This window comes from Brassica napus, chromosome A2, assembly GCF_020379485.1.
Source record: "Brassica napus cultivar Da-Ae chromosome A2, Da-Ae, whole genome shotgun sequence".
Taxonomy (NCBI): domain Eukaryota; kingdom Viridiplantae; phylum Streptophyta; class Magnoliopsida; order Brassicales; family Brassicaceae; genus Brassica; species Brassica napus.
Genome location: NC_063435.1, coordinates 26330656 through 26342813, shown reverse-complemented (window position 1 = coordinate 26342813; position 12158 = coordinate 26330656). Strand labels below are relative to the sequence as shown.

The following is a 12158-nucleotide window of genomic DNA, read 5'->3' as shown; positions in this document are numbered from 1 at the left end:
CTTTAAGTACAGCCACTGGTTTGGTCTTGTGGCTGCATCTGTGCCGTTTTTCAGTTTTTTTTTTTGGAAAGCTAGAAAGGCTACTAATTAAATTTCGTTTGAAACAAGGGATTCCAAAACTCCATACACTCCATAAGACAAAACTTGGTTCTGTTAAAAACACTAATATAAAGATAAAAAATCCATCGATAAGATGATGTTGTTCAAAAAAAAAAAAGATGATGATGTTGAACAGATTATGGGTGATCCACGGTGTTTACTCGTTGTCCTCATCATCGTCCCCAGCAGATGAGTTCAAAGCCTTCGCTCTCTGGATCAGACTATCAAAATCTTCCATGTTCCCAACTTAAAGAGAACTAGGTTTTGACCCGCGCTTTGAAAAGCGCGGATTTTGTTTTTCATTTACTGAAATTAATTTAAAAATTAATATTATTTTCTTTTCATATCTTAACAATAAAAATTTTTAAACTTTTATCATTTTCATTTTTTTCAAAATATGGTATTTTTCGAAATAGATTTAAAGATGATATGTGTGATTTAATAGTGTATATATATATAGAGTAATGATGTGAATTGTCGATTTTACACTGAAAATGAGTTTTTCTTGTCATATATTTGTATTATAGTTCTAACCATCAATATACAAATATTTTTTTTTTATCTTTATTAGATTTAGAAGCTAATAATATTTTTGAAAGCACACCAGTTTTTTATGTCAACATTTTATTAGAAAATAAATAATTTAATGTTAATTTATTATAATGTTTGAGGTTCAAGTACTATTTTCATATCTGATCCAAATCAGTGGTTGAACCGATCAAGATGAAACCATGTATATAATCTTGTTCGGATTCAATGAAAAAATCTTTTATTAAAATCTGATTGAAAACCTTGGTAAAAACCCAACAACTTGTTATTAACCAATTATGATTTTGCTGTGACAATATTAGTTTATTGATATGATAATATTAGTTTATTTTTTATTAATAACCTATTATAATTTGTATTTTTATTTTATATTTAAATTTAATTTTATAATAATTTTAAAATATTCTTACACTTATAATTGCTATATCAATATTATGGACAAAATGACATAATAAATGATTTTATGTTAAGGTACTATATAATATAAATATTTACATAATTGTTTATTTGTATTTAACAATTTGAAATAAACGATAGAAAATAAATTATAGGTTAGATGATAAAATCAGTATTATAAAATATATTTTTGTTTAAAAAAATAAGATTGGGCCTTAAACTCGTTAGATAAGTTAACGGAGGCATTTTGGTTGGATTTTTTTGGTTAAACGGTCTAATGAAATCGTTTCAATAATAATAGGCCTTAATTAAATAGATTAGTATGTAAATTTATTATGGTTAGTGAATATAACATTTTTTTAAGGAAGTAAATATCCAACGTATGCCTAAATGTCCTCAGAATTATAGCATAACTGATTTTATTTCTTTTTTCATTTGATGTTAAATGAGGCAAAAATAATTAGAAAAAATCTAAATAAGGGAGTGGCATACATTTGTAAATAACTTGAAAAACTAAGGGTAGAATCCTATTAGGGATTCTGCTTTAATAGTATAGATATTGATCATTTGTTTGATAATATGAAAATTATATATTTTCCTATTTCGATAACAATGTTTTCTTGTTTTGATAAAGCTAAGGTTTAGGGTTTATATATTTATGTTGACTTAAATCTTATACAATGCTTATAATTTTAAAGAGAATAAATCAAATTACTTGAATAAGAAATTGTACCAGCAACATCCACGAATCAATCAAGAAAAATCATACATAGAATATAACATTTCAGATAGCTAGAATTCCTCGGTGACCAGATGAAGTATTGAAATCAAGTGAATGAATTGGAGTAAATATTGCATCTTTCTATCACACAAAACAAAATTAACACATGGATGAATTCGCTACTAGGATTATTTATTAACTTTTTTTTTGTTTGCCTATTAGTCATACATATGACTTTTATCTTGAGAATATGTCAGCAAAGCAAGGTACTTGACTACTTGTGGACTAATGCTTTTGGGGACTGGTGCATTTATATTGTGCAAGTGAGATGGTTAAATATTACAATCGAGTTTTAGTCAATTTATGTTATATTGTGTTTTTGACATTGCAATATGTATGAGGTAAGTAAAATATTAGGCTTCAATTGGTGGTAACCTATTAAAAGAATACAAAAAATAAGAAGGAAAAAAATGAAGAGGAATAAAATAAAAAAATGTAGAAAAATATTTATTATTTACGTTCATCTTCTAATTTGATAAAGAATATAGTCTAGTATTACTTAAATGTAAAAAAATGTTAAGGAATTGTAAGTAACGATTATTCCTTGTAAATAGTGTAAACTATAAGAAATGATAAAGAATACAATATTTCCACTCATTCTTTGATCACCATTTAGAGCATTAGTCCTTGTTTGAATATGTCTATCAAATCTTGACAATTTCTCATTTTACCTTTTTAGTGCGTTTGATTTAATTCTTTCAGTTTTGTTAAGCTTCATCATTGTGAATAGGTAAAATATTTGTAATCTTCTGATAAAAAAAATCAAAAGAATCATTTCTTATTTCAAAATATGTGGATTGATCATATATTGGAATACTATGGAAAAACTAATATTGAGTAATTTGTATTCTTATGTTTTTTTATGAAATACTGTATGTTTTATATTATTACTTTGTGTATTTTGTGTTATAGTAAATGTATTTATATATATATTATTTTGATATTTTTAATGTATATGTATTATTTATTTATATAAAGCTTAACAACTATAATTAATTTATATTAAAAAGCTGAAAACTAACATACAAATTACATTAACATTTTAAAAATTAAGAGTCACGTCATCGTAACATATAATCAGAAACATTTTTAATTAAGAGTTACATTAACATTTGTATGTTACACAATTTAATTATTGTTTTTATTTGTTGTTACAAATTAAAATTAAAAGAGATAATAAATATGTTGACTTATTCAACATATAACAAAACTTTTTTAGATAAAAATAATTTTTTTATCATATCTCCTTTTCCCAGTACACTAATGTGTATTCAAAGCTTTGAGCTTTGTAAATAATTCTCCATTTTATATACAACTAGGGTCGGCCCGTAGGGCGGGATATTAGTTAATTTGATATTCACTAAATGTTCGAGTTGAAATTTGTTTTAAGATTCAAGAATTTGGTTATCTGTTATGTGTTACTTATTAGTATGCGGTGGTATAGTTGTTTTTCGATTATTCTTGCTTTGGTATTGTATCAAATTAACTAATTGTCCAACTCATAATTATAGATGTATAAATATGGATTTGTGATAAAGTTTGATGACAATACTATTTTTTTTTAATTCTTATTCATAGTGGAGTGTGCATGTGTCAGAAAGAGGCATATATCAACTTTTATGTTTTTGCGTATGGATTTTAAATATATATTATTTTGTATAATGCATACTTGCTTTACAACATTTGCTTGTAGACTAGAAAAACTGTTTTCTATATTTTTAAAAGAGAAAATATTTAGTCTAGAATATAACATGGACATATGTATTGACTATATATAGAAGTTGAGTGTTATTTTAAAATGAAATATGTATAGAGGTTTTTCAACCATTACTTCACTGGCACAAAACATTTATAACTGCAAATACTTTCTTTTAAAAGCAAAACTAATAAAAGCGTGTACAACAAATATATTTTGATATATATTATATGCATCAAGTTATAAATGTTGGAAACATTGCAAAACTGTTTGGAGCAAAGTTTTTAACTTCACGATCTTCATCTTAACGTCAGTTCAGTGCCGGCCTTGGCCACAAGCATAAGAAGCATGGACTTCCAGCCAACACGATAATAAATATTTTCGCGGCCACATATTTATAAAAAGTTACTTTAGCGTAGTGGTTCTAAGAGAAATTACCAGTGCTGGAGGTGCTGGATTCAATTACCCCTGACAGTTTTTTGTTTTATTTTGGCCCCAAATATAAAATGGGACACGTGTCACTTCCATAACGCACGACTTGATGACATGGTATCACAGGAAGGAGGCGAACATATTTTTATATATATAGATATGACTTTTTCCTCATAATTCCAATGTGGGACATTTTACAAATGTTACATTTTAAGCTTTACTAGCAACCCATTTGAAATTTTCATTTCTCATTCAAACTAACTCTATTTTTGACATATGAAAAACACTTTTTCATGATGCTCAAAAATAAGTTCCAACATATAACAAGATCATCTCTATACACATAATTAAGATATGGAAACTTTTTCTATATAAAAAAAAAAACAAAAAACAAAACAAAGGGTTTGGATAGAGAGCATAAATCTTTATTGGTCATCCTTGTTTCTCACGCAAGGAATCTCATGAACCAGTGAGTCTTTTGTGTAACCAAAATGTGCCCAATTGTCAACCCGAGGATAACTCCAGGTGCTAAGGCTATGGCAGCTGCAGTCCAGCTCAGTACTCCTTCTTCCTCCTCCTCTGCTTCCTCTGCTTCTGGCTCTTGTGATTGCTCTCCACACTTTTCACTGAGAGGAAGACCACACAGTCCAAGGTTTCCTTCAAAAGACGAAGCAGACTGAGTTTGAAACTGTGTACTTTGCGGTATTGGACCGTGGAGCTGGTTGTTGGAAACCTTGATGTAAGATAGACTAGAGAGATCCCCGAGAGAAGGTGGAATTGACCCTGAAAGCTTGTTATTCGATAAGTCTAGTGACTCGAGCTGACTCTGATTCCCAAAAGATGAAGGTATGTCACCAGTGAAACCGTTGCTTGATAGATTGAGCACAATAAGATCCTTGAGCAGACCAATGGACTCAGGGATCTTTCCACTGAGTTCATTTCCTGACAAGTCAATAGCTGTTAAGAGTTTCAATATCCGTTCCAGTTTCATCTCTACTCCTTTACTCATCAAGACCATTGAATCATGGTAATAATCATTATATCTGATGTAAATAACTCCCGACCGATCTTCACGTCTTGTCATGTTCCAGTCTGCAAAGTAATCTGATGGTAGTGTCCCGTTGAAGCCATTGTTGGATACATCAATGATTTGCAGCTTGGGAAATCCGAAAGGATGATGACGGTGTAAAGGTCCTTTGAAGCTGTTGTTGCGGAGGACAATGACTTTTAGCTCAGGCAAAGTGTTCAGCCAGAAAGGAAACGTGTCGTCGATTCCATTGCTTCTCACGTTGAGAACTTCGAGGCTAGTGCAGCTCTTCAGTGACCTTGGAAGCTTCCCAACCAACCTGTTTTGGCTGACGTCAATGGATACTAAGTCAGTGGCGTTGTTGAATATTTCTGGAATACTTCCATTGAGTTGATTATGGTGGAGGATAAGAAATGAAAGATAACTGTTCAGATTCTTTAGACATTGAGGTATTGAGCCTGTGAAGCTGTTGTTGGATAAATCAAGGGTTTGTAGATATCTCTGCTCACATATGGATTCAGGGATCTTTCCTGTGAAGTTGTTGTTGGAGACGACTAATGCTTCTGTGGAGACTGGTGGGTCGAACAATGGTCCTTGGAACGCGTTTGAACTCAAATCTAGAACAATAAGCTCCAGTCTAGATGAATCATTTGAGTATCTTTCAAGACCGGTGAAAGAGTTGTTGCGTAGATTCAGGACTGATAGCATTGGTAGATGATTCCACAGCCAATGTGGCACCTCACCTTTGATTTTGTTGTCTGAGAGATCCAACTGAGACATCTTTTGTAGCTTCTTTAGGAATTTTGGAAACTCTGTGATACCACAGCCTGACAAGTGCAAGGTGCCTAAGTTCGTTGGTAGATTGGAAACTAAACCCATTTTCGCGGTCGAGACATGTACCCCTGACAGCTGCAGTGAAGATAGGGACTTGAGATGTAAGAAGATGGTACTCAAGTCAACTATATTTGTGGTGTTTATATAGCTTATGTCCAGATCTATGAGACCCTTGAGTTGTGATAAGAAACCAAAGTCTACTGACATCCCCGTGTTGTAATAAGAAAGGTCAAGGCTGTAAAGATTGACTAAGCTTGAAATGGATATTGGGAGAGACCCTTTGAAATGGTTATTGCCAAGTGATAACCTTTCTAGCTTAGATGGTGAAGAGATATTCCCAAACTCAAGAATGGCATTGAGTTGATTATCTTTCAAATCGATGTAAGTCAAAGAAGGGGTGTTGAAGAGAGTAGAAGGGAGAGTTCCAGTGAAAATGTTTTCACTTGCTTCAAAGGTCTCTAAGTTGCAAAGTGCACTTATGTTTGGAGGAAGTGTACCTGTGAAATGATTGTTGACCAGTGATAACTCTGACAACTTTGTGAGATTGAGTAATGGAAGAGGAAAGTTACCACTAAGCTTATTGGAAACAAGACTTAAGGTAGTAAGTTGATTAAGATTGGCAAAGGAAGGTGGGATTTGGCCACTAAGTCTATTAGAAGAAAGGACTAAAGAGGTAAGATGGAGAAGATTTCCAAATGAAGAAGGGATATGACCATTGAAAAAATTAGATGAAAGGTCAAGAGTGGATAGGTTAGTTAAGTTTCCAAGTGAAGATGAAATCTGTCCATGTAAATTGCAAAACCCAAGTTTCAAAGTAGTCAAGTGTTTAAGGTTGTTGATGGAGACAGGTAAGTTACCTAGGGATATCCAAGAGAGGTCCAAGAAAACAAGAGAGTTATTTCTATTAAACTCTGGAAGAGATCCTACCATATCTTGATTGCCTTGCAAGTTAATGGATTGCATAGTAGGAATCATAAAAATACTGCTTGGTAATTTACCAAACAAGTTACATTCATCAAGAGAGAGTGATTTGAGAGAGGATAGTTTTGAGATATTTGGAGGAATTTCTGAAGAAATGTCTACAAGACCTAGGTTAAGCTCCTCTAGGTTTGTCAAATTCTGGGAAAGATTGTTAAGAAATGACTTTTGAGCTGATAATGAATTAGAAGAGAGGTCAAGAGACACCAACTTGGTTAGATGAAGAAGCTCTGTTGGAATTGGACCAGATGACAAAGTGTTTGAGAGGTTGAGTAGTGTTAACTCCTTGAGTGTTCCGAGCTGGCTAGGTATCTCAGAAGAGACGAGATCGTTGTAAGCAAGATTGAGGACACGGAGCCTTTGCAGTTTAAAAAGACTGCTTTTGGAACTTAGTTTGCCGTGGAAGCAACTGGAACTTAGGTCTAGCTCGACCACTTCACCAGACTTGGCATGACACGTGATACCGTCCCATGAACAGCAATCACTCTTGTTGCTCCACGAGTTCGTCTTGGGGTAAGAAAAACTAGAAAAAACAGCATCGTCAAGATTCCGAATCTCAAACTCATTCACGAACTCCAAAAGGGCATTTTTTTCGTCGGGTCGGCACAAGTGCCGTGTAGGAGAAGCAAATGTGTTAAGAATGTTTAAAACGAAGACGAAACAGATTGAACGAAGAAGAAAGCTCATTCTATGAATATTTTTGGACACAAAGTATTCAAAGTAGTGAAAATGTAATAGTTTAGTGGTGTGGATCTCTAGTCTCTGCGTATGTATGTATATATATACAAAAGGCTTAAGCTCTTTTCCTTGACGTTGCATGAAATGCTCTTTGACTTTTTACAGATAAATGTTTTACATGCCATGAGCTCCATCAGCATTATCTGAAGTGTCATTTTGCACAGAAATAATTGATTTTCTTGCATGGTTTGTGTATTTCTATTTTATAAATAGTATGTTTTGTCGCTCTCTACTAAATTGTAACCCAAAACAAAAGGTGTGGACTGTCTTTGTAAAAGCGGCAATGCTAGGACACACATGTTTTTTGTGAAATGAACAAGAGGAAAAGACATGGAACCATGTGTGAATGAAGCTCATGAGTTTCCGCCTCTTTCATATCTTGGGAGAAGACAAGTAGTGTGATGGTGAAACTTTGTGAACGTGTGTCTATATAAAGATATGAATGCTATTATGTCTCTATCTGTGAATAGCTTCTTGCCGTTATTTCATCAAATATCATTTTAATTTTTCTGTTTTTCCAAAATAATGTATATTAAATTATATAATTTTGATGAAAATGTATTTACTATATTCAACGCAATGAACAAAGCTAATAACTCGATTTTATTCTAAATGGAATCAAAAATAATTTGTGGTTCAATATAAAAATGTAACTTAATATATTTACAGTATTATTAACTGGGCCAATCTAAAACCTTATATTTAAAATCAAAAGTTTAAGTGAAATAGCAAGTTAGCAATACATATTCTTATTTATAAAAATATTCTACTATAATTTATACATATAAATTATAGAATGATCTAAACATATAAATAAATGAAAATAAAATATTAATCAGTTACTATAATTGAGTTGTGTTATAAAATGTATATATGTGCATAAATTTTTACAAGATTATTGTTATAAGTTTTTAAAAGTTTATTGTTATGTTCATTTTGTATCGATAAAATTTTATTTATTTTCCTATGCTCAAGTAGATGAAGAAATCATATAGTAAGTTCCCTGTGAAGTAATTGTCTGATAGGTCAATGATTCGCAGCTGCGGAAACCAGAAAGGTCCTTGTGGATTATATTGTAACGGCTCGTGAAACTCGTTTGACCTGAGGATCAGGACTTGTAGGTTCTTCAGGGACTGCAACCAGAATGGGAAAGTGTCGTTGAATCGATTGTGTTCCACGTTTAGGACCTCCAAAGAAGAGCAGCTAATCAAAGATCTTGGAAGTTTCCCCACGAAATGGTTGTGACCAAGATTGAGTGACCTCAGACTGGTGGCGTTCTTGAATATATATCTGGTAGGCTTCCAGTGAAAGTGAAGTGATTATCACCAATGTCTAAAACTGAGAGAGACTTGGCAGTGAGATTCCAAAAACACTTCGGAGCTGATCAGCTAAATCAATAGTTCCCAGAGAAGATGGGATTTCACCACCAAAAGTGTTGCCAGAGAGGTGGATATTTTGTTAAACGAGAAAGGTTTCCAAGTGAAGAAGGAATCAAGCCACTGAAATTGGAGTCGTGGAGTCTCAAAACATTCAGATGCTTGAGGTTGGTTACTGATAGAATTTGGTATATTACCCGAAAAGGATGTAAGAGAAAGGTCCAAATATGCAAGAGAGTTGTTTCCATGAAACTTTGGGAGGGGGGCCTTCCAATCTTTGAGGGTAAGGAGAGTGATACTCACCGACTTCCAAGAGCCTTCCATCTTTCTCTACGGTCTAGAAGAGAGCATCAATGCGAAAATCAAAGATGAAAATTGGTGAGGGTAATATGGCTTTCACGGCATCTCTTTATATGCTTGCTTGACTCACTAGTGAAGACGCCGAGACTTACCATTTCCCCCCCCCCCCCCCCTCACAGATTCATTACAGTTATTCTCTCAAGAGAAGGTCACAATCTCAACCAACCATTGACACCTCTCAGCTATAGCTTAGCGAATTGAAGCCAGAACGTTGCAGCACCGCTGCCTCTTTTGTTTTTGCGAAGTTCAGAGTGTGGAGAAATGTGGTGAATTTATGGGCGTCGAGTCGACATGCTTATTTAGGATGATAAGGTATTATTATCCACGCTGATTGTGTTTAATCATTACCATCATAAAGCTTTCCGACTTTATATTAAAAATATAAATCTTACTTGATTCTCTGCATTGTTTTGCTTGGCATGTACACTGAATACTCTGGGTTTTTTCGTTGGTTTGACAGTGTCCGAAGCATCAAAGGAAATGGAAGAGCGTTCCCAATTACACAAAGTCATGGTATGACAGAGGTCCAGAGATCTACCAAGCTGAAAAATACAGGAAGGGGGCACGTAAAAGTATGTCTTTCTCTTATTTTGAAACCTTGGTTATATTGACAGATGAAAAAAAATTGTGTTTTCTTTTGTTTCTAACTTTTCCCGTTTCTTTAAATTGTGATGTGACGCACAATGCTAAGGCGTGTATGGATAGACCGTGAACTCAACTGTGATGGCAAGAGGGACAGATGGAATTGATACGATCCTTCAACCTACCATCTTTATGAAGCAAAAGAGGATGAGCAAAGAAGTATCTCGAGAGTCTACATGTCCACATGTCTCTCTAATTGTTTACATTAGTGTCACATACCATGTTGTGTCTTTGTGTACACCAGCCGGCAGTGTCTCCGAAAATGGGATGCTTTACACTGGTGTAAAGAAACTCGAGACTGTAATGGTGGACGCAGTATGCTTTAGCACCTTCACAAGTTTCCTCATAGTCCAGAGCTAATCCCACGTAACTCATTGGCATGCAGACTTATTTTTGTTTGCTGCCACGCATAACTTAGTTCTCTCAGTTCAAATTTTACAAATAAGGGTTCAGATATTTGGTCCACCATAAAGTTTAAGATCGTGTGCCTCCTTTTTTTTTTGTATCTTATGTGTGTGTCCCTTTTCATTATGTTACTTCTTAATATTTCTCATATTTAATATGAAATTCACATTTTGACCAAAAAAAACTCTAGGAGACACTTGGTAAGGTCCAAATTATAATTTGGGAGATTAGTTTAAGATTCACCTATAATGTTCTACGTGATTGGAAAAAAAGTAATCAGCACCTTTAAAAACAACAATTGTAATGTAATCCCACTCAAGAGTAAACTATTGTAAGGTAGTCCACTCAGAGTCATTAATTTAAATGTGCTACTCACCCGTATCAATAGAATCTTGAAGTCATAAGAAGAGTTCTCACAGTCACATTTAATAAATAAACGCTTCAAGAATCAAACTATCTTAAGAGCATGGTTCTTAGGATGGAGTTCTTATATTCCGCTAAGAACCCCATCCTAAAAACCCCTCCATTAAACATGCTCTTACGACTTTTATGCTTAATTATTTACTCTTTCTTCAATTGGCGTCTGGATTTATACATGGACATATAGGGTCTGGTAACTGGTAACACCATCTACGTAAGGTTCAGTATTAGTTGCAAATCGTAGAGGTCTCCTCCCAGCAGTCCCTAACGTACTTCTCCATTATTTATGTTCTCACAGGAGGACACTTCATAATTTACGTGAGTTGTACTCGTAACATGGAATTGATAACAATTCTCAAAGCTTATGGAGCAGCAAAATTAGTAAGAAACAAAATGATGGATCTCCAGAAATCATTGAAAAGTCATGGGGATGATTGGTTGAACTGTAGATGTAAAAATGTAGCTGTAAGATTTAGACTGTAATTTTTATTGTTGTAGCTTTATATTTTTTTCTGTAAAAAAATAATACAGTTCCTAAAACACTTTAAGAGTTGTTTTAATAAAAAAAGTAAAACATGAAAAAAAAAGCTGTAGATGATGTAGCAAGGTTTTAACTTTAAAATTAAAGCTACATCATGATTGGTTAGAATTAGTGCTTTAAAAATAAATAAAGCTAAAGTCTTAAGCTAAAGCCCAACCAATCATCACCTTTGTAAGTTTCAAAACAGAAACTCTACAGTTTTGATGTGCATAATTGTTTGCTTAATGACATATTCTTTGATTGTTTTGCGCTGGAATATAAAGCTAATATGTTGTTTTGTTCTATTTTGTTATGTAGTTATATATGATTTTCTATGTTTGATTAGATAGGAATTATATATTTGCATTCAATATAGCCAACACGGAAAAGATTAAAAAGTTAGTTACTTTCTTTAGTTTGTTGTTCAAAGAAAAAAAATAATTTTCAAAAAACATTTGTATCCAGTTTGGTTCATCTTAATTTCTAGATTATTAATGATTACACTTTATTTGATATCATAGGGTGTGAAACTCAAGTAAAGTTCTGCTAGAAATATAATATTTTATTAATTTATAACACCATTAATCTATAAAAATATTTTCAATTAGCATGTGCAAAATTTCCAACAAGTTTTTTTTATAAAAAGTTCAACCAATGCTAAAATAATTTACATAAACATAATTTTTAGTCAAACATTAGAAACTAAAGAAAATTTTCATTATAAATTGAAAATCTAATATAAAATCTAACTATTATTTATGACATCAATAAAACTATTCATATATTACTTTAAAATATAACTTTTTATAATTTTATCACATTAGATTTGATTTTAAATTGATCTAGCTTGGAGGTGGTTGTATTAATTTATTATCGTGAAAAGTTAGTTATTGTAATAATATTAA

The 12158-nt window shown here is 32.7% G+C and overlaps 1 protein-coding gene across 1 annotated transcript; it reads right to left on the bottom strand.

Moving 5' to 3' along the window:
* Nucleotides 1–4398: 4398 nt before the first annotated feature.
* Nucleotides 4399–7479, bottom strand: LOC106403381 (receptor-like protein 6). The gene has a single exon (XM_013844220.3). It carries the CDS (start codon nt 7477–7479, stop codon nt 4399–4401), a length of 3081 nt encoding a protein of 1026 aa, XP_013699674.2.
* Between the last annotated feature and the right edge of the window lie 4679 nt (nt 7480–12158).